At 44.0% G+C, this 22,632-nt stretch overlaps 2 protein-coding genes across 5 annotated transcripts in view; both read left to right on the plus strand.

Moving 5' to 3' along the window:
* LOC136284841 (galactosylgalactosylxylosylprotein 3-beta-glucuronosyltransferase 1-like) overlaps positions 1-5,203 on the plus strand; it is a 28,831-nt gene extending 23,628 nt beyond the window's left edge. For 2 of the 3 annotated variants that reach the window (XM_066175273.1, XM_066175274.1), the window contains exon 6: positions 1,067-5,202. The gene's annotated coding sequence lies outside the window, so the exon portion shown is untranslated. Of the gene's footprint in view, positions 1-1,066 lie in introns of all 3 variants that reach the window. The other variant, XM_066175275.1, reaches the window with a different exon arrangement.
* A 2,994-nt stretch (positions 5,204-8,197) lies between these two features.
* Positions 8,198-21,907, plus strand: LOC136284842 (beta-1,4-galactosyltransferase 3-like). Of its 2 annotated transcripts, XM_066175276.1 has the most exons (5): positions 8,201-8,759; positions 15,563-15,798; positions 17,376-17,566; positions 18,182-18,304; positions 21,285-21,907. In XM_066175276.1, the coding sequence occupies exons 1-5, from the start codon at positions 8,522-8,524 to the stop codon at positions 21,424-21,426; spliced, it is 930 nt and encodes a 309-aa protein (XP_066031373.1). In that variant the 5' UTR covers positions 8,201-8,521; the 3' UTR covers positions 21,427-21,907. The 2 variants fall into 2 exon arrangements, with proteins under 2 accessions (XP_066031374.1, XP_066031373.1); XM_066175277.1 differs by lacking the exon at positions 18,182-18,304 and having other exon boundaries at positions 8,198-8,759.
* Positions 21,908-22,632: the final 725 nt, after the last annotated feature.

Here is a 22,632-nt window from a genome sequence, read left to right on the forward strand (position 1 = left end):
CCTACTCCAGGAGACACTAGCAAGGTAAATTGCTTGACAGTCAAGGGTAATCATGCAAAATGGTTAGATTGCATCTCTTAAAAATTTCAATTGAGATCTCTGCTGAAGGCTACAGTGTATTGGAGGTTCTTACTATCAAGGCTGCTGAGCTTCAAAACCTTGATAGACATGATCTAGATAAGCCAGTGCTGAGGGGAAAAAAGAGGCAAAATTGCTCCCCCGAGGATCTTCTGTTCTTAGACACAATAGGAAGAATGTTTCCATCTTTCCCTCCTGCCAATTAGTCCTCCTTGAGGATCAGATCAAGCCAGTTAAGTCCAAGACCGCCCAGAGCCCTCCTTCCCTTTAAATCCTGCAGATGTGAGTCAGGCAGACACTGCCTGGTGCGGGATTTGGTACCCTCCTAATCTCTAATTGAACCACTTGCGTGGCTGCTTGCCACAGAGCAGCCAAAAGCTAGCACAGCACACATCCCTGCCAGCTGTATTGAAACACCCTTGACACACAGGCTTTGCCTCCTGAGAACAGGAGATGGAGATTAGTTTTACCTTATATTTTCTTTGTTAAAGTCCTGAAAACTATCACGGAAGACTGGTGTTACAAAAACTACCAATTCTTATTGCTAATTTTTATTTACAGCCATCCAAAAGAGAAGAGTGTACTTAGGTTAGCACAGGACTCCTGCTATTGTGAAATTTGGAAACAAAAGAGGTTCATCAGCATTTCACAGCTTCCAGACAGACTGAATAGAGATCCTCAGATCTCATCCTCCTACTCTTTCTTTAAAAAAAGTATCAAAGAAGTTAAAATAATGACTTTAAGTGCAGACAAAAAAAAATCTGTCAGAAACTTTCTCTAATTTGTAAATAAAGTCTCCCAGCTAAGACTCTAGTGCAGATAGAACAAGCAGCTCTTCAGCCATATCCCAGCCCAAAGCCACACACAGTGTGTTGAGGAACCTGTTCACTGATGCCTGCAAGGTGTTTGCCTGAGCCAGGGGGATAGCCCTGTTACACTGGATATTATATTTACACCTTCTTACCTCACCTTGTGTTTGTTTTGACAGAGGCAGAGGGCTGTGATTGTTCCTGAAGTTCATCAGCAACCATAGCAACTGTGCACCCTGCCTGTCCTGCCCAGTGTTCTGCTCCACTGCTGAAGGATGATAAACACCTCCAAATGTCACCACTCCAAACAGCTCCCTTTGCCCAAAGAGGTGGTAATGAGGAGGGACAGAGCTGAGCTGATGCCCTGAGATCCTCCCTTCCTAGGAGAGGAGCGCTTCCCTTCCCCACTGGGCCCTGTACTTTTAACCATTTGTTAAAACTTCCTAGATGTGATCTTCATTCTCAGCTGTGCCAGCACAGAGGCTGAAATCTGGGACGGATGCAAGTGCCTCCAAAGGTCTCTCCTGGCATATTGCAAAACCTGAGCTTCAGTAGAGCAACCGCGAACTGCAGTAATTCAAGGACAGGAGTTGTCACTAAAGCACAAACATGGACTTGTTGGCCTGAGGCTGGTGTGCTCTCAAAACAGCTTTAAAGAAAACTGGCATGAGAGTCTCTCCCTCTGAGGGATGCAGTCCGATCTGTACACAGATCAGCCTTCAGTGTTGGAGAGGAAGCTGTGCTGATGAACCTCATTTGGGCTTTGGGAGATCAGAAGGGATCTGGTTCCTATCCCTCAGCTCAAATCTTGAGCACGCCCGCTTAATGGTGTTTTGGAAAACACCATCTGAGATCCCCAGGCACAGACCCCCTCTGGATGAAGTTCCTCTCCTGCTCTGGGAGACGTGGCAGGTACTATACCTCAGAGACCATGCCTCCAAGTGTTGCTGCAGAGAGCAGAAAGCAGGGGCAAAGATGGGTGCACTTGAATGCGTTCAAGGCTTGGAAGCCTTCTGCAGCACCATCAGGTGCTTCAGGAGCATCAAATCATGTGCATGGACTTGCTTCTTAGACCTCCAGAGAGGAAGACAGTTCTCTGAGAGGGAGGTGAGTGAGAAGTGCTCAGAGAAGAGGAAGCCTCAGCCTGCACCCATCTGCTGTGAGAACACCAAGGAATGTGGAGGCATCATCGGGAAACCTATCTTGAACACATACATGACAACTGAAATAACAAATGTGGCAAGGTTTTCCAGCTGAACTTTGAGAAGAGTGTGTGGTGCTGCGAAGAGAGAGGAGTCAGTGTCTTGTGGAAGGGTTTCCCTTTCCCTCAATAAAACAGGAAGACAGCCAGGTGGGAGGCAGCCTACAAAACAGGAGGTGCAAATGAGGACCGAAGGAAGGATGCACTGGATTAAAAGCACAAGTGTTGGTACCATATGTGTGCGTGGGGAGTGGTGTCACTGTGACTTTTCCAGGAAGATTCCTTGAATGACCCAGAAACCCCTCTGAGCAGATCTTTTAAATCTCTTCACTCAGGCCATGAGAAACAAGGCTTAAGGCATTCAAAACACATCAAGGATTTCACAGCTGGGAGAAAGTTATAAGCAACTGAGTCATCCCTTGCCCAAGAAATTCAGGGCTAGCAGGAAACTTATTTATTTGTTGATTTATTTATACTAGAATTCTTCTCTGTCTATTCCTTGTTTAGTTTTGGTTTTTAGCTTAGGTCACATGATACATTCATGAAGAAAGAGTATTTTCCCCCTTGCCTCAGAACAGCAGAGCTTGGTGTTCACCGATGAATGTCATATGTTCTGTGCTCCCTAGGGTTTCTTTACAATGGTATCTTAAACTGGCAAAATAATCAGAAACACAGCAAGGGGGGCAGTACAGCGAAGGAAATTACAGTTCTTTTATGCAACAAACGTGGGTGGCACTAAGTTTCTGGCTCCCAAGCAATCACAGTGAGGTAAAAACATGAGCAAAGGACTGCTTCACTCAGCAGACAGTCCCTGTGAGATCTCAGGAATCCTCCTTGAAAGGCACTCTTTGAAGGGTATCTGAGAGAGGGAGTTGGTCCATATTCCCTCAATGGAGGAGGAGCAGCCACGCATCCTGCTATAGGATGGGGCCAAAGTATGGAAGGGGCAAAGGGGATGAGATACCTCCCCTCCTTTCAGAGAGAGATGGGAGAAATCAAAGAATAGGCGACAACTAGAGAAATGGAGACTGCATTTAGTGAGACTCAGGGCAGGGTCTGTCTGGATGAACACACCAACCATACAAGGCCACCCTGCCAGCTGTCTCAGCATGAAGAAAATACTGAATGGGCTGAGAAAGCAATGTATTCTCCAGACTGTAGAAAAGTCGTTACAGAGCCTACTGGCACTGGGTAGCATGACGAAGTCCAGCATCCATAGAATCCTTTTCACTCTGCATTTGTCAGAGCTTTCTGTCCTGCCCTTTGCAGAAGGCAGGTGGGCTCAGTGCTTCTACCCCCAGATTAAGAATTAACCTCCAGATTAACAACCCTTCTTCGTGGTTTCAATGAATGAGCAAGAGCGAGGGAATAAAGGAGTTGATTTATGATCCTCCATTTTCTCCTCTGAGATGGGCAAGGTTTCTGCCCGTATGAACAGGAGAGATGTGGTGATTAATTCTCTGGCCTTTAATCTCACACAGGTCCTACATAGGGTTTAGGCACTGACAGTGAGTGTTTGTAGCAAGGATCTATTCCCATTGCAACAGATCCCACCCCACATATTTTTAGAGAGTTGTTCTCTCTACATCCTTTCAAGAAAGCAAAATTACTTTCTGTATGTACTACACTGTCAGTTCAGTCTCGGTCAGAGTCCACTCTCAAGACCAGCCCTATTGCTCCATCTCCATTCTTGCCCCAGCCTGGCCCTGTGGAGCACACCTTGTGAACCAAGGAGTTCTGTCAGTCCCTACATTGTGCAGAACCGAGACCTTGTGTGGACAGCATGAATGTATACAGCTGACATTCCAGGCTAGTAGACAGATGGACCTGTTCAGCACAAATACCCTTTTCCCTGTAGAGCAGCCTGAGGAGAGCAAGGACTGCTGCTGGCCAAGGTGTATCAGCTAAGGGTGGGTGAGTAACAGGCACCACAAGTAAAGATGGTTGTTCACCAGCAGAGCAGGGTGGGAGAGCCCAGGACAGAAGCAGCTGTCAGGGTTACTGGATTCAGGGAAAGTGAGTGCAATAAGGAAGGAAGCTGCAGATCAAGCTTGAAGTATTTAAACAAGGCATCCCAGCACCTGGTTTTTACTAGCATATTAGTACCTGATATTCATGTTCTCTGAGATTCATCCAGCTCACCAACCAATGAATATTACTAACCCTTCCTGTTGCAGAAAATACTATTGATGAACAAAAGAGAATGTCGAGAAAGTACTTTTTAATGGTTATTTATTTATATTGAATGGTACTAGAGAATTATTAAATATGATGTGAAATAGTATGATATTGCATTGTCTTGTCTGCAGTCTAAGTGCTTACTCCTTTTCTAGGAAAACCCAGTGGAATCTATAATGGGAAAAGTATCTATTTCAGGTATTCTCATTTCAAGGCTACTCATTTCACTCTTCCTCTGACCTAAATGTTACAAGAGAAAGTCACGCAAAAACATTTCATGTCCCTGAGACCGGTGCCTACATTATGGAGATAAAGGAAATAGGAGACAGGAGAATACAGCCTAAACTCCATAATCTCATGACATCTCTAGCAGTCATTCCGGGCATGGTGCCCATCCCTATTGAGATTGCTCTGTAAAGGCGCTGACCATGACTCAGAAGTGAATGGTGGTCAAAACATGGGGCAGGCAGGCAGTTCTCAGTTCCAAGGGAAAGGGTGCCACACGCTGTATTAGACACTGAAATGTCTGTTTGACGGGAGCCCAGGCTATTCCACAAGCCTGGGAGAGGCTTGGATATCCAGGTCCTGGTTCTAAAGTGCTAACTAATTTACTCTATCACTGGTCCAAAGTACATGACATCAGCTATCTGGGTGTTTTAACAGCAGGGCATCCACCTCTCAGAAACAAGAAAGCAGTTTTAAAACTCTTCTGAGGAAGCCTTGATGAAAATTTAGCATACTAGAGAACAAGCCAAATTCATACCTGTGTAATAAAAAAATCATATTTACAAAAGCGTTGCTAAAAGAACTATGTGAAGTGTACAAACCGAGATCCTGCAGAAGGCTGAGAAAGAACCACTGTGGCCAAAGTACTTTGAAACATCCACCTCACTAGAAAACAGTGTCATGGTTTCAAACCACCTCACTCCCCAAAAATGAGGGACAGCTCTGCTTAGCGGCAAGCATCCACCTGTAGAAGGACTAATGCCACCTTCCTCTTGCCTTAATGGAAACCCTGGGGACTGAGAGGGCACTGAATAATGCATATTGACCAGCACTCTATGAGCACCCAGCCTGGTATCAACCATTCTGCTACACCAGCTGTTCCTCCCCTCCTCGGGCCCTGCATTTTCAAGGCAAAGCTTCCCAAAGTCACTTTGCTGCACTTTCAGTAGGGATCTAGTGCAGCCCCCAGGAGACAGGGCATGGAGGAGAAAGGGAGAGGAAAAGAGCAAGCAAGAATGAATCTTACTAAACAGAGCAAGACACTTCTCTCAGTCTCTCATCCTGTTCAGGCCTGATTGGAGGTGAAACTGCACTTGGAGGGAGGGAAACCCCCTCCCTTGGGACAATCCAGCGGCTCTCGCACAAACTTAATTTCAAGCTCTGTTGAAGATGGTGTTTGGTTTGGGTTTGTTGTTTTTGGGTTTTTTTTTGTATGCATTCAATTTAATTTCCCAGGGAGCTGTGTGAAAATGAGAAAGGCAGACCTTTGACTGTGAAGCCAGCCCGGTGCCTGGTTCTCACAGATCCAGTCTCACATTGTTTTCCTCCATCACTGCCCTCAATAAATTTCTGCGCAAAGGTTGCTAAAATGCCACCACCTCCCTTCCACGCTTCAGTGGAGACAGTTACATTATTTCTTTTGCATTTAAGCAATCCAATTCATTTTTAATTCAAAACACACCCTAGTTTCCACAGCTCTGTTTAAAACAGGAGCACCGTGACCTTGAAAAGGCTCAGACCTGCTGGCACCATGAAGAAGTTCTGACCTGCACTTTGCTCTCTGGTCCCAGCTTGCTTGCTTTCTGGTGAGGAAAAGGCTCGTGGTTGGGTTTATGATCCATTTATCTCAGTGCTGATGGTTGAAGGGGAAGGAAACTGCCGTTCGTTTGGAAGGTTCCTGAGGGAGACACTCCAGGAGATTCAGCTCTCCAAGCCTGCACAGAAACACGTGCTGGCTGGCTCCTCTGCAGGCAGCTGATCTGCCTAGCTGTATTTAGTTTTCCAGTCTGGAGAACAAATATACACACAGGTGAAAATACACAGATCTGAGGTAGGTTGTTTCCATCTGACCTGCTTCTTCTGCCCAAGAACTGCCAGAGGGTGGAAAGTTTTACAACCAAGCAAGGAAGATAGAAGAGCCACTGGTGTGGGGCAGCTCTAATGGGTGCAGCTGCTCCCTTCTGCAAGACAGAGGGAGGCAGACATGCTTTGTCCAAATTCTTCCTACATTTCAGTTTCCTACTTCGACCCAAGGAGGGATTGCAAGGGAAACATCAAGCACTACTGGCCCTGAAACAATTGCCCAATTGCCGTCTGCAGCCCCAGGTCATACCATGAAAATCTTGATTCCTTTCTTTGTTTCACAACTGATGCAGAGATTAATTCTTTCCTGTCTTTGGCATTGTACTTGCTGGAGCTATCAGCAGAACAGTAGTGCTGCTTTGTTTTATGGAGGGGAAGGCCAGCAGGGTGGGTTTGCCGTGATTGTACAGGGAATGGCACAAGGAGAATGTAAACAGTAGAGGCTCACTGCGGTGTACAAAAAAAAAAAGCAACCTTTGTGGCAGCAGCATTTCGTGGATTTCAGTAAAGCAAGACTTTGCCCAGGGAAAAAATATGAGCTCTACTTTTCTTATTTAAAAACCCAATTAAGATAAAATTAAATGTGAAATTATGACAATTTGCATCCAGGCCTTAAGCAATCCACTTTAATTGAATAATGGGTTGTTCTGCACAGGAAAATGACTGAGATCAAATTTCCCATAGATGTGTCCCATACATCTCAGTGTAGTTATGAAACAAGAGTACTCCCAACTCCTCTTAAAAGTGAGGAAAGGTTAAAAAACTCTCTCCTCCCATCTTCTTTCAATGCCTTCCCATTTGGAAGGCAAACAGCAGCACATGCTTAACGAATCACAGAACACATAAGATGGGAAGGGACCACTGGTGATCATCTGGTCCACCCCTCCCACTCAAGCAGGGTCCCCTAGAGCACATTCGTCAGGACTGTGTCCAGACAGCTTATGAATATCTCCAGGGAAAGAGACTCACAGTCTGTCTGGGCAGTCTGTCCAGTGCTCAGTGCCGTGCCTGCTCTGGGCCAGCACACATGTGCTGGCAGCCTGGCCAGTGGGTATCCCTTGGAGCAGGATGCTGAGCTCAGGCAGCCTGCTCCCCCTCATGGGTACGGATTTCCTTTTAACTCTCTCTCCAGTGCAAACGCGACCGATACCAACTCTTCTTTGAAGCTGTGTAGGAATTTAGTATCTGTAAAATGTCTTTTCCTCTCCCGCATTTAAGCAAAAGCGGGCACATGAGAGCAGCAGACAGCACAATCTAAGCCACATCTCTTTAAAAAATCAGCCAAAGAAGAGAGAGGCATAAAAGCTGAAATTTTTTGGGGCAGCATGGCTGTGGCAGGAGGCCTCTCACAGTGTCCAAGCTGCTGTGGTCCCTTTAGGCACTGGCTGAGATGTATCCATGCCACAGAATCACATAATCAGTCAGTTTGGAAAAGACCTCTGAGGTTATCGAGTCCGACCTATGACCAGACACCACCATGGCAACCAGACCATGGCACTGAGTGCCACGTCCAGTCTTTCCTTATACACCTCCAGGGACAGAGACTCCACCACCTCTCTGAGCAGTCCATTGCAATGTCTAAATTTCCATTCATCTCTCCCTGACCAGTTTAATAACCACTTTAAAGTGGAGACAGCAGTCGGGTGTAGACTGAGGAGACGAGACGGGGCGCAGCCCAGCAGCCACCCCATCCTCCTCCCTCCTCGCCCGCAGTGGCAGCCGCTGAGGGAGGGGAAGCGAGGACTACATCTCCCAGCATGCCGCACGGCAGCACGGCTCCGCCTGGGCCCGCCCGGCCCCGCCCTGCATTCTGGGAGCTGTAGTCTCGCCAGAAGGCGGGCGGGGGAGGGCGGGTGCTGCGCCTGTGCCAGAGCGAGCCCGTGTCGCTGCCCCGGGGCTCTGAGCGGCGTGGCCGCGGACTGCTCGTTCCCTCCTGCCGCCCTCCTGGTACAGCTCCCACCGGGAAAGGGAGGTCTGGCTCTCGGCGTCCTGATGAAGCCCAGCTAGGGGAGCACGCTGCCGCCTCAGAAAGTTGGAGGAGAAGGAGAAGGAGGGGGAGGAGAAGAAGAAGGTCTGCACAGCGATGTAGCCCAGAACGTGGAACGGCAGCCCGTGGAAGGCAGTGCAGCTCCTCGCCGCCCTGATCCTGGAGCATGGGCTAAAAACTATGTTCCTCTCCCGTGTGGAAAAACATTGTTTCCTGCTGTTTGTGTTTGTCTTCCAAGCAATATTTATCCTGATCCTCTACCGAGGTGGACCTTCGAGTGTGTTTCGCGGGTTTTTGGAGTCGCCTCAGGTGGTGGACTACTCGAAGCCGCATGATGTGTACACAAACCTCAGCTTGTTCACCCGGGCTCCCAGTGAGGACACGATGCCGTACTGCTCAGCGCAGTCCCCAGTCCTGGGTAGGTATGAACCTTCAAACACCATGGAAAGGTGGTCTGAAAGAACCTCTCTGGTATGTCATAACCCTGAACGTGTCATGAATGTGAGTTGTATCTTCTTCAAACTTTGAAACAGGTGTGCTGATGTACTTACACTGACAAGATTTACTCGTGTTAGCAACTCCTGCTGTTGTTATTGCTTATGTGAGGAAGAGTATTTTACTGACTTAAAATTTTCCAGTATTAAGAGTTTGGTTACATAGATGTCAAGATTGTAGAGGAAGAGTGAAAACAGTGCGTGGTGATAATATCAAGTTGGTGATGCTGGTTTTTTTCCTTGGCAGTCCTGTGAAAAATGACCCAAGGATTCGGAAACTGCATAATACTGACCTCGGACCATAACTCCTGGGTTCCTTGTCTTAGCCTTATATCAAGCCCCTGTAGTTCAATGTAAATTGATTAAGTTGACTTGAAATCAGCTTAAGGAGGACGTATGACAATGTAGCTTGGCACCTTGCTCTTCGTGGTGATCTTTTAGTCTATGATTGTTACACATCCTTTAGGCTTAGAAACTTCTCTGTTAGACTTTAAAGTCTGGTCACAGATTAATTTGTATTCACAATAGGAGCAAACAAGAGCTGATCCTAGAAGCAGCATTCATCCAGCTGTTGCACTACTAAAACAGCTGAGAAATTTTAAGTCACTACGAAGTCAAACCGATAAAGCAGGTGTCTTGCTAGTAAAGTGGTGGTGCTGCTCAGGCAACAGTGAATCCCTTTGAGCCAGCCAGCCATGAATGGATTAAGTTCCATCAGCATGCACTTACAGCTGGTTAGGGGCCATCACCTTTTTAGAGGACTATGTAGTAAGTTACTCTCATCAGATTTTTCCATACTGCACAGGGTTCTGCGTGTCTAAAAGTTTTAAACCCCTAGTCTTGGACTGCTGTCAGTAGTGGCCCTGCTGTTCTAGGAAGGCTGATCACTGCACATGGAGCCCATTAGGAGCTGATGGTTGGCCTTGGTTCACCTGGAAGTTCTGTGGGAAGCCAGTGCTCTTCTGTCAAGTTGCTTACTTACGTTGGAGAACTCTGATGGGACCCTTTGGATGAGCCTGCTCAGACTGCAGTCTTTGTAATTATGCTTGTTCTTTTGAGATGTTTTCTTCTTCCCCTCTTGCTTGAAATTAAATTAAATTACAGTATGCATGGTGAAATTGTAGGGTAGATTTGGGTGTGTGTTTCAGCATTTCCCTCAGAAATGCCTCTACCGAATCCTGAAATCCTGATAGCACAGAGCCTTTTTGCACAGGTGCCAGGTGTCATGGCCTCAGTGCACTGCAGCCCATTCAGTTCTGGGGAGCCTCAATTCCTTGTTTCAGGCTGAACTGTTTTATTTGAAAAAGCACAGCAGAAAAACGCGGCTGCACCTAATTTGTCTCCACTACTGCTGAAAATCCTCTGTCCCAAAGAGTCAAATGAGGCAGTGTTAGCATCAAAAAGGAAGAACCAAACAATTCTGCAGCTTGCCTGCAATCCATCAGATAAGTAAAAGTAGTGACGTATATGGAGGAGGCAGATGCAGAGTAAAATTACACTGACCTGGGCTCTTAGAGCTGGGAAATCTTTTTAAGAACTCCTCTTCTGCCCATCACTGAGAGTTCTGAGAACAGGGGATCGTCCTGCAGGCCCTACTTTGGAGCTAAAATGGAAACATAATGTTAGTCACAGACAGAAACAAACAGTAAGCTGGCTGGGAGAAAATAAAAAAGCCAACCATGAGGCAGAAGTATTTGTGTAAGCTTTGCTGTATGAAAATACTGAGTTGAGCACATGAGCCATTGTTGAGGTGAAACACAAGTAATTTGGAGCACTGATACAAATTCAGCTTAAGAAAAATGAGATACCTGCTACAACTTAACTTCTACTCTCTGATATTTCCCTGTAAATAGAGGATGAAAATTATTACTTCTATCACTGCATGCCAGCCTCTTCTGGGTGTTTTGCTTTCTTCTTAACTGAGAAGTGTGCTATTTTGTGAGGGAGTTGTCCTTTGATTTGTATGTGATGGGCACATATGAATTCAGATATAAATACTTTATAAATGTCTTGAATAGTTGTTGCCATCATCTCTCATGAGACTGATGTTTCTTGGAAGCATTATATTGGAGAGAGCAATGCCTTTTAATATTAATTTCATAAACTGTATTAAATGAGATTTCAAATCAATTCTTGAGGACTAAGCCTCCAGTTCAGAGCTGGTAATAAGTCACTGTGCCCACTCTAAAGCGTGTTAAAGTGCCTGGAAGGATGCCAAATGGCTTAAATGGTTTCTGCATCAGGGCCTTTATGAAGTGCAGCACTTTTTTTCCATTTATATATGTAGTAGATCATTTTGATAACTGTTTGAATGTAAATCAGCTTGTGGCTCATCTATTTCCTGTCTCCTGAATCTGCAGCAACTTGCTTCTTCCAGGGCTGTGAAGTAAGAATTCAAGTATAACTGCTAATCATCTCTGCTTAGAGGAGCTAGACTCCTGCTGACTAGTGGTACTTTTTAAACACCTAGTGTTGTCCACTGAACATTTCGTGACTAACAACTTGAAAAGCACTGCAGGTATTCAGTGTCTTCTTTAATACTGTGAATAAATTACTCGAGTTTCCTCAAAGGTTAAAGTTCCTACACAGACAACCTGTTGCCTTTTTCTTTCTCCTCTGTTTTCAGAAAAAGTACAGTGCTTATATGCCAGGGTTATACTTTGTTAACCACAACTAAGTAGCATTTAAATTCAAAATATTACTTTCTTACTTTGCATGACGTCTTGTTTCAGTTCATCTTTTCCTCTCACGAGGAAGAATTTGGTGCTAGAAGACTTTATTATTTCTGGTTTGGTTTAAAGGGGTACCTTCCTTCCTGCATGGTATGTGCTGAACAAGTTCATTTGGCCCTCAAGGACTTTAATAGTTGAAAGTTCTGTCTGTAACTCTGCTTTTTATAATTTGTTCATGCTATGGAAGGATTTTTTTCCAAGCCCTTCTTATAGTAGTTACTGCCTGTCACTCCCATCTGTCATAACCTTTTCATGAGCAGGACCATCTGTTGTATTAAGTAGCTCCTGCTACATTTTCTAATGCTGCCAGAGTTTCTTCTCTTGGCTTAAAAGAGAAATAAAAAGATGGCAGTGCTACATGCTGAGATTTATTTTCAGGTGCTGTCGAGGCAGCCTTGTCATTAGAAACTGATGAAGTGAAAGCTCTTGGTCTGATTTTTAAATTTTTTTTTTCCTAAGCCCTGGTAGAATTACACAAATATGACTCTGTTAATGTTGTGTGGTGCTGCAGGATCTGAGTGCAGCATTAACCCATGCTACTGCTCCTATTTGTTTATCTTGTGTAAGTCCTGATTATTCTGATTGGACTTAGTAATTACAGCTGCAAGCTCTAAATGTACAGCAAGGAGTTCAGAAGTCCAGGAGTTACTTTCATAAGGTGGGATAGGTAGGGTCAAAGTCAACAGATCCCCTGAAGGGCAAATATGTTGCCTAGAAAGTGGAGCAAGCAGGGAGTGGGGCTGTCACTGGCACCAGCTGACAACACAGACAGGGAATTCTGAGACCTAAGTCTATGCACTGAAGTTTCATAGTTAATTAAACACCCTCTGTGTGATGGTACAGGCACAGAAACACCTGAGGAGCCAGGCCATGGAAAAATTGCTTGGACACTTTGGGATGTTGATTCTGTACTCTGCCTCAATAGGGATCCTGTGCTTCCTAGTATGTGTAAGATGGGCTTTTTCCTCCTTTTCCAAGGCTGTGCTTTTGCAGTTTTATTTATCCCTCTTTGGTCCAGCCTGCAACTGCTCTGTTCACATTTGGGATTTAATTGGATTAGATTGCATTAGCCTTTTGTTAGTTGGATGGCAGGGAGACATGAGAGCCAGAATGTAGCTTGTAGCCAAGGAGGGTAGGGCAGCCAGAGGTTTTGGGGATGTAAGTCACACTGATTTTTTTTTTTTCTTCCCTTGGCATATTCTAGATTGAGTTTCTGAGCTGATTTGTTTGAGGTATGGAGCCAGGCAGCATGGGAAAACACAGTATCTTGAAAAACCTGGAAAATGCAAATGTTATGCTCCTGAATGGTATGCTTGGGTTTAGAAGGAGAGAACAGGAGTGAAGCTATGCACATTATCTTACTCAAACCCTTAGGTTCAAATTAAGATCTTAATTTTTCTGGAATTTAGGGATTACTGCTGCAGAATCTTACTCTGCAATACAGAGTCCCAATTGCTTTCTAGAAAAGAAACCCCTGCCTTTGTAGGAGAATAAAAGGGATTAATTCCCTTTCTTATATTTTCCTCAGAGCAATGATCTATAGTTGAAATCCATGAATATAATAATCCTTTAGCAAGCTCCAGTTGTCATCAAAGCAGTGGTTAATGGTGCTTTAGGTTGAAAGATCTGATAATCAGCGAGTTCATGATTCTAAACAGCAACATAAACTACAAGCTGATAACATCGTTGGACTGAAATGTGGGGGGTCTTAAAGGTGGGAAGGGAAACTGCAGGCACAGAAGTGGGAAATAACATCATGAAAATTTCACTGTAAGTGTGACGTAGGTTCACAGCCCACAGAATGATTCTCTGAAAATTCTGTTTCGGGTATAAATATATGGCAATGTACTCTGCTTTCCTGCTGTGGGTAATGCAGTGAAAATCAAATTCTCCTGGATTTTAAATAGTTTTGAAGAAGGACTGAAAAGAGTCAGCTATTGCAAAATCTTGCTGACGAGCAAAAGTCAGGCTTTCTTTTTAAAAACAAGCAAACAGAAAACAAGGAGCAAAACCCATGCTGTGGGATTCAGACCAGACATTTTTGGCAGCATGAGAAATGGAATCAGTGGCTCTTCAAAGTGGCCTTCAGGAAATGCCATTTGTGTGTTCCTTGAGGAAGGAAAGGAGACACTTTATGAATATAGGTTTGCCCATCAGAAATGTGAGGTGTACCAACTTCCTCATAGTAGCAAAATGTTCCCCAGTTCTGAATGGACACTTCAAATTTTATGGCAAATTTAATACTTAAGCCTTGTTACTGGTCTAAAAAACATGCAACCACCCCAAAACCAACCAACCCAACCCCAAGAAGCCTGAACACCCAAAACCAGTGGAGGGATGTTGCTTCCTTCTGTGTCAGTTGAACAGGATGTGGATGTGGGCAGGCTCAGGTTTGTTTGTTTGTTTGTTTTTGTTAGAATTGTAGCAGAGACTTGAATATAGGATGGATTGGAAGGAGCATATTCTGGACTCACTTGCTCATTGAGTCTTAAAACACACCTGTACCTTCTGCTCAAATGAAAGCTTCTAAACACCAGGCCTAAATATTTGCTCTCTCTCAGGCTTCATTACCAAAAGGCTTTTGAGAGAATAATTTATTTCAGTGGTTTAAGAGGGAGGCTGACTTACAAGATACTGAAAACCTGATTTAGGACAGCCATAGTGTTAATTCAGCTTGGAAAGAAAAGAAAATCTTGTTTATAACTACTTTAAAAAAACCCACGACCACCAACAGACTTGCCTTACAGACTTCTGGTGCAAAAAACCATTTTGCCTTTGGTAGCATGGCCTGCAAAGAATTTTTGTAGAACTGTTGTTTGAAATTGCCAGCTTCTAATTATGATTTGAGTGAAAGTTTTTTCTCTATTTCATGTAAGCATTGGATGTTAATCTTGTTCTGCACCTGTGTTTTATTTCCTTAAAAGTTCACAGTTGTAGGAAACCATTAAGACACACCGATTTTTGTATAAACACGAGTCTTCTGCTACTTCTGGAAACTTTTCTTACTACCCAGGCAAACAGGCATTTAGCTAATTGTAGAATTCATTTATTCATATTGTAACAATGAGATTTGTGTTAAAATGGGTATTGACACTTTATATGGATTCTTTTTCACTTATGACTTGTCAGTATTTTTCCATCTGAAGAATGAAAGAATTCATATAAAAATTCAGGGGTTTTTTTTAATTAGGCAAGAACTCTTGAATGTATCCAGTATATTTTGTATTTTAAAATGAAGTGCTGAGTAGAGGAACAATCACATATAGTTTCTTTTGCTATCCTGTGCCTGTTCCTGAAAATATAACATCTTTTTCTTTCTCACTTCTGTCAACTGCTTCTCCCAACATTTTGAAGTACTGCCTGCTTATCACAGTGTATAAAATGAAATAATATAGCAAATTCAGCCATTGTGGCATGTGATTATAACATCAAATTGAACTTGAAATGCTTTTAAAGGTAGAGCTGACATTTCCTAAAGCACTTGTATTCGTCCAGGTTTTAAACTCTTTCTCTCCTGACCTGCTGAATATCCACTTGCACATCTTTGTCCTTGAATCTCTTCTGAAAGAGGCTTAGAGAAATTTTCCAAGTGGGTCGCAAACGCAATGTGTCTGTTCTTGAATAAATTGCAACGCTGTTTCTTTCAGCGAATACTTTTATTGCAGGATCTCACCTGAGGACCACAAGGCTGTAGCAGGCAGCCAGTCCCAGGGAGAAGCAGCAGAGCAGCAGCCCAGTGAGACTTGCTGGCTGTGCCAGGTCTGGGGGTGCCTGGCAGGCTGTGTGTCCTCCTGGTGCTGAGCCACTCTGTGTGGAGCAGGGAGAGGCAGGCAGCAGTGAAATTGATCACCAAGCCACATCTGCATGGGTGTTGTTAACTCTTCTCTGGCAGGCCTGCTGTCTGAAGAAGCAAACAGGGGTAGCTGGTAGGTCTGAGAAAAGGTGGAGAAACATCACTGATCTTACTGGTTCCTTTTTTCTGTCTCTCCTCACAGTTGGTCCATTAACCATCTCCTTCAGGGTGCTCCCTAGTGAAAGGATGATCATGAAAAGGAATCCTTTTGTTCAGCTTGGTGGCCACTACAGGCCACCTCACTGCTTTGCCCGCTACAAATCCGCCATCCTCGTGGCCTACAGGAACCAGGAGAAGCACCTTCGCCATCTTCTATACTACATCCATCCTTTCCTGCAGCGCCAGCAGCTCACTTACACCATCTACCTGATTCAGCAGGTAAAGCTAAGCCACGTGTGCCTGCTGGGAAGCTCAGCTGCACCACTGAAGGGTTGGTTCTGAACAAGAAGTGTGACTCTTCTGATGTGGAAATACTTGTTTGTGCATGGGCTGAGAGGAGGTCAGATGTGCTGTCCCATCTCCATGACTGCTAATGATTGAAATTCCATACCACTTGTCAAGATCATCATTCTGCTTTTAATTGGTTCTGTTGTGCTTTTTTCCCCCCTGGGGGTACAAATTTGTCACTAAGTGGTTGTGCTGGTTTGAAAGTAAACCAACAGGAGAAGTGAACCCTCACACAATCACCTTGAGAAAGATTTCAGCTTGGAAGTACAACTCAATAGAAAGATTACAATAAATGCATTAATACAGAAACACTGGCTTAAAGTGACAGAGGACAGCCTGTCCCCCTGTTTGTCAGGATGGTGGTCACAGTCTGATGAAGTGATGGTTGCAGTGTCAAAAACCATGGTCCTGTAGAAGGTCTGGTCCTCCTCTGAGGTGATGGTGTCCCAGTTCCCCAGGTTGAGATTATATGTGGTCAGGTTCAGATGATACCTCCCCCAGGGCAGGGAGTTTCACAGTGGGGTGCTGTAGTCCTACAAAGGACAGAATATTTTTGGAGTCCTTGGTGGTTGTTGCTGCTGGCTGTTCTGCTGGTGCCCCTGAGTTCATGATGGCCCCTCAGCAGAGACTCTTCAGGATGGGTGGGACTGCTGCTTCACCGGCGGGAGTTACCACAGCTGAGTCACTGGTGTGCAGAAAAGGAAACACCATCTTGCCTCGCAGGGCTGCCTCTTCTTTCCTTATCTCATTTAACACCCAGCTGTAGCCTGAGGGGTGGCTGTGCACTGGGCAGCTGCTGCAAACGAGCCATGATTTAGAGTTTGTCCAAAACTGATGTAGAGGAGAGTAGAATACAGAGTTTAGTTACACCCCACAGTAGCACTTTTCCTTTTGTAACCCAGGACAGAGGTAACTTGCGTTTTTCTCTTTTTGAGATTTGCATGTGGTTTATCTGTAGCTTGTCAGTGTGGCTGCTGAGCTAAACCTGGAGACTAAATGCTGAAGTGAGGCTGGGTGTTTTTAGTCTGTATCAAATATAAACATGTGGCTTGGCCCTGCAGGTTGAACTGCCTTTTGTAACGGACATGTGTTGCAAAAGATCAGTGGCAAGGGAGCAAGTTTTGGATTCATCAGTTAAAACCAATAGTTTATTGGGAGGGCAAAGAAGCTTTTTTGTTTGACTAAGATCTTTTTCTCATTTGTAAGTTTTATTAAGCAGTAGTTGAGGCAAAAGTGTTGCTGTGCAAATGTGCACCTGAGGATTGGTTTATGGGTCTCTTGGAATTCAGCCTTCTTCAGGTGCCAGCAGTGCACAGCCCCTGACCCAGCAAAGGTGACAATTGCTGAGAGTGTTGTGAAGAGGATGGGTGACATTTTCAAAGCTGGGAGCGTGGAATTTGCAGCCAGTATTGATTCATTCAATTGAATAAGGCTTTTTGACTAAAACAAATATTAACTGAGTTATCATCTCCATTGTTTTGGTGAAGAAATGTAGTTTTCTTTTCCAGGTAGGGACTGGTTCCTTTAACCGAGCAAAGCTGCTTAACGTTGGTGTCCGGGAAGCCATGAAGGATGAGGAGTGGGACTGCCTTGTCCTGCATGATATTGACCTGGTGCCTGAGAATGATTATAACCTGTACATTTGTGATGAATATTATCCCAAGCACATGGCCAGTGCCATGGATAAGTTTCAGTACACGTAAGTGCCTCGATTTGCTTTCTGTGGTTATATTCCAGTTGTTTCACTATGTGTTAGAAAGAATGGGTGGGAACAGTGTAAGACACGACCTTTATGGGGTTTTCTGTGTGTTAGTTTTGCAGTAGTGACTTCCTAGAAAAAGATGTTTTTGACCCAGGCATGCAATCTTGAATGTTTCCTTCCCTGTAGTTCCCTGTTCCACAGTTAGCTCAGCTTGGCAAATGACTGGCAGGTTTCTTTTTGACTTCTCTTCAAGAAAAAAGGTATAGGGTGGGAATATGGGATCATGGGAAATATGATGTGGTAGGATACAGGTACTTTAAACTGATCCAAGACATCAATTTTGCAGCCAGCTCTGCCTTGGTCAGTTCTGGGAGAAGGTGGTGGGAAACAATGAGAGGAATGGAACATAATGGGAATTACACTGGGTTTACTGGTTTGGGGTTTGGCATTGTCATGACAGTGCCTGCAAGTATGCAATTAATGTACATGTGCCTTGCATCACACTGTTAATTGTAGAGGACAGGCATTAGCCTTCAACAGTGAACTTTGGTTTTTGTTGGTTGGGTTTTTTTGGAGGGTGGTGTTTGTTTGCCTGTTTGTTTTCTCTTTTAGTCTGCCATACAAGTCCTTTTTTGGGGGCGTGTCTGCTCTGACTCCAGAACATTACATGAAGATAAATGGGTTTCCCAACACATACTGGGGCGATGGTGGTGAAAATGATGACATTGCTACAAGGTACCAGTGCACAGGACAGGCTTGAAATGCATCTAAGCTGGCAAGTGAAGCACAGCAGCACCCTAGGAAAGGAACCAAAGACATTGTTCTTTAATGTGCTTGCGGTATCATCATAATCCCAAATGCTGTTGGTATTAGGAATGCTTAATGTCAGAGGATGCTCAGAACCTATGAATCCAATCACTGTGTGCTGGGAAAACAAAGCTTTCCCATTTCTGGGAAGCAGAATGTTATTTCACATCCTTGTGCCTTCAGTGCAAGTGCAAGGGGTTATAACCACTTGTAGTTGACAAGTGCCTCCACTGATGCTGACAGCCCCAAGGGAGGGAAGGAATCTGCAAGCCTGACAAATAAGAAGGTACTTAACTAATTCTCAGACAGTTGGGAATTTAAGTTAAGTGCATTAGGTTGCTCCAAGTGTTACCTAATCACTGCTACTTGACATTAAGGAACACAAGGAATTCTATCTTTTGTCTGCAGTGCTGGGTGATGGAGGACCCTGTGTACCCGTGTGAGTCAGTGACAGCAAGAGTTGATGGTTTCTCTTGTACTTTGGTTGCCATGGCAGCAGCATTCTATAGATGAGTTTAGTTCCAGGTGCTCTGCCTGATGTGAATTCTTCAAGTACAGAATCATGGCTGCAGCTTCTCTATTCAGCCTTGGAATTGCACTGTGCACCTTTATGATCCAGCACTGAGGCAGGCTCGTGGGGAGTTTATAAAACTAAACTGACCATGGAAGCCTTTGTTATTTTTGTCTTGCATAATGTGACAAGTTGCACGGGTTTTTTTTCTAAGCAGTGTTCATCTGGGAATTGAAAGCCAGATTTTCTAACATAGAACTCCTCCTTTGCCTTTCAGAGAAAGCCAGCCTAAAAGGTTGTATGGCTGTTTAGAGAGTCAGCATTTATGAAAGGAATAGAATGCCAGGAAAATAGATCTTTACATCAAGTACTACAATGCTGGGTCTATTCAGCTGTTCTTAGTATAGCTTAGGCATCTAATTTGGTTTTTGGTATCTGGGGTAGAGTCATGCCAGTTTTGCATAGGAGTGCATTTCTTTGAAGAGAATCCTGGAAGGCAAGTGAATTATATAGCTCCCAAAATAGCCCTTTCTGGAAGGGAATTAGAGTTTATGTTTTCAGAGAAAACTTACACTAATGAATAGCAATGTTTTGGCCCAGAGAAACATGGAGGCCATGGACAATGCCTGTTAATGATTCATTCACATTCCGAAGTCTCAGCCTGCAGAAGTTAGAAATGAACTGGCTGTTCTTCAATGACTAGTTGGGATCTGGATTTTAGGAGGTGCTCAAGCACTTCTTACCATGTAGCAAAAAAATTAATGAATCTCTTTTTTGACATTTCAGTGTCCAGTTTTAAAAAATTCTGTGCAAAGATGATTTTTTTTTTCTGGGACACTGCTTATTAAAAGCAGAATTAGTGAAAAAAAACCTGCCAGCTGCTAGTTACAGTTGGCAGACTGCAGTATTCTATAATACAAGTTGTAGCAAATACCAGGATCTACCTTTTATTAGAAGAAAATACTATTCTAATTGGAGCCACTAATGTGTTAACATTTTAAACTACAGGAAAGTCTGTTGGACTCTTTTTAACAGTAAATGAATGTATTAATGGTTCTGGTTTATTCTTATTTGCGATGCAAAAAACCGTAACACCAAAGCTAGTTTAGTGTTCTTGCTTTTTTGTCTCTGTATGATTGAGTGTGCCATAAGCTTATGTTCAGAAAACAAGAAACTTAGTCTAAATCTCCATCTGAAATAACAGAACTATAACACTGTCAGTGAAGTGTTGTAGTTATCTGATAGCTCTGGCCTAACAAATATTTTCAGTTCTGTAGCCTTTCAGCTTTATAACATTCCTGCTGTATCAGATCCTGACAGAACACAGTCAGATGCTGCAAACATGCCAGTTAGATAACTTCAATTGAGCAAACATTCATTCTTAGGTTCACAGGAATTTTCTCTGCCTAAGGGCTGTCCTGTGATAACAGAGGTTTGGTAGCCCTGGCACTATTAAAAGCACTTTTTATTGGCAAAGTAACAGAAATGCTGTCAGCAGTGGGCTGTGGGTTGCTTGAAAGTCATCCAACATGCTGGGTTTAGAGGCTCTGTTCTGGAATTCTGAGCCTTCAGTTCTTTTTTTTCTTATCTAACTGTCCTGGAGCTGAGTTTACGTATGTTTGTCTGGTGCCTGTATTTATCCCTAATCTGTTATGAACCAGTCTAATCAGGCCATCTGAATGAATGGCACTTCTCAAAGAACAGAGAGTCTTAATCTGGTTTTGAAACTCGGGACTGGCTTCCTTTCAGAAACTGCAAGTTTGAGGTTTTGTTGTTTGGGTTTTTTTTTTTCCCCCTTAAAGTTTAGGTGATGGATCTCTAGGCAGTAAAAGCTCTGCTCTTAAGAGGAAGTGGAATAATGCTCATTTGTCAGATTCAGGGTACTGCTCTTGAATGCTCTGTATGTTATAGGTCATTCCCTGCTTGCTGTAATCCCCTTGTGCCCTGTCAAAGTGCGCTGCAGCTGGGAGCTTTCTAGCCCAAGTCTGGCCTAGAGCCTGCTAGAGAAGATCACGTGGCCCTATGCTGCTTCTGCACTTAGTTTTTATTGCATTAGCACTGAAAATCATCTGTCAAAAACCTACCTACAGCAGCCCATGTACACCGTGGCTGCAAACTTCTGCCTTGCACTCCCAGGTCTCTCTAAGCTGCTGACAGCCTCTTGGCATTTGGAGACTGAAGCTGCCACCTCGCTGGTCTCCCTCTCTGATCAGGGTCCAGTTCGAATTGTCCTCCTTGTTGGAATACTCAGCGTGAACGAACTCTAATCTGTTCAGTCTGTGTTGTGGGAAGAATTGTCTCAGGGCTTTTCTGCCCTCTGGAAGACTCTTCTTTCTGCAGCTTGAGCTGCAAATGTTACCTTCTTTCTTCTAACTGCAGGTATTCTTCCTCCCTCAGGCCTCCTTCCCGACACAACACCAGAAAAACATGGAAGGCTGATGGAATGAATACATTACAGTTCAGGCTCCTTTCCAGGACTAAGCATCCTCTTTATACCAAGATCACTGTGGACATTGGATATGTTCCCCCATTTTCTTAAGAGACTGAAAACAAAAGCAGAGGGTTGGGTGCCACACAGGCATTCAGCCAATACCTCTCATTTTCCTGTGGAGTCTGCCCCACCTGAATTAACCCTTTTGCCTTTTGCTTTTCTTCAAACTTTCAGATTTAGAAGAGGCTCCAGGAATAGGGCATGACAGCCACTAAACAGTCTGTGGCTTACTGTAAAAATGACTCCTGAGCCATGGCTCTGGGACTGTAAGCTGATCCAGGCTTTCTGGAACCTTTGTGCAGTAGCTGGATCACTCTGCCCTGCTTTGTACTTAAGTGTTAATTGGGATGCAAGCCATTCTGTCGTGCTGGCCTCTGATGTGTTGTATTTTGAGAAGGTGTTGAAGCCAGTTATAGTTCTATAAATATCTTCTGTGAATTTGAGTAAAATAAATGGAGTTATGTGTTTGGCTTAAGAGTTTTATAGAATACTGAATATGGGTGTAATAAAAGAGAAAGTTACCCTGAAACCAGACAAGCCAGAGTTTAAATTCCTGATTGATTTTTTTATTTTTTTCCCCCTGACCCAAACCACCACTGTTTAAATGATTTTATTTTAGATGCAAGTAGTGCAGACTGAATGGGACCTGAGGCTGTCACCCAACCTAACCCCCTGCTCAGGGCAGGGAAATTAATCTACTACTACAGCTGTTGTTCAGACATTAAGTATCATTCAAAGCTGAGCTGTCTTCAATATAAAATACTTCTGAGAAATTAAATACGTTTTTCCTTTAAGTCAAACATGTCAGCAGTGGAGCTGTGACCCTGGCAGGAATGCATTTGTGCTTACCTGACTGTGAGACTGAACCAGTCTGCCTAAACCTTTGCCCTTGCTGTAAACTTTCTTTCTCTGCCAACTCAAGCTGTAGCACTGCCTGCCAGGTCCAGTTATTTTAAGAGTGTGACACAGGGTATTTTGGCTTGTTACTTGAAGATACAAAAATTCCTTCATCACTGAGAAGCTGCATCTATGCCACTGTACTTAAAAACATTTCGTTTCAGTCTTCTCCACAACTGGAATAATGTTTAAGAGAAACTCTCCCAAGCCTGGCTTCACATGAACATGTAAAGACAGTTACATACAATGCAGTAAGTCAAGTGCTCTAATCAAGACTTCTGCACAAATGCAGCAGCACAGTGGAACAGCTGGTTATCCACAGCCTTTCACCTGTTCCTTAAGCAAGACTCACAGATG

This window comes from Chamaea fasciata, unplaced genomic scaffold, assembly GCF_029207755.1.
Source record: "Chamaea fasciata isolate MVZ Bird 193981 ecotype frontalis unplaced genomic scaffold, bChaFas1.0.hap1 SCAF_2, whole genome shotgun sequence".
Classification (NCBI taxonomy): Eukaryota; Metazoa; Chordata; class Aves; order Passeriformes; family Sylviidae; genus Chamaea; species Chamaea fasciata.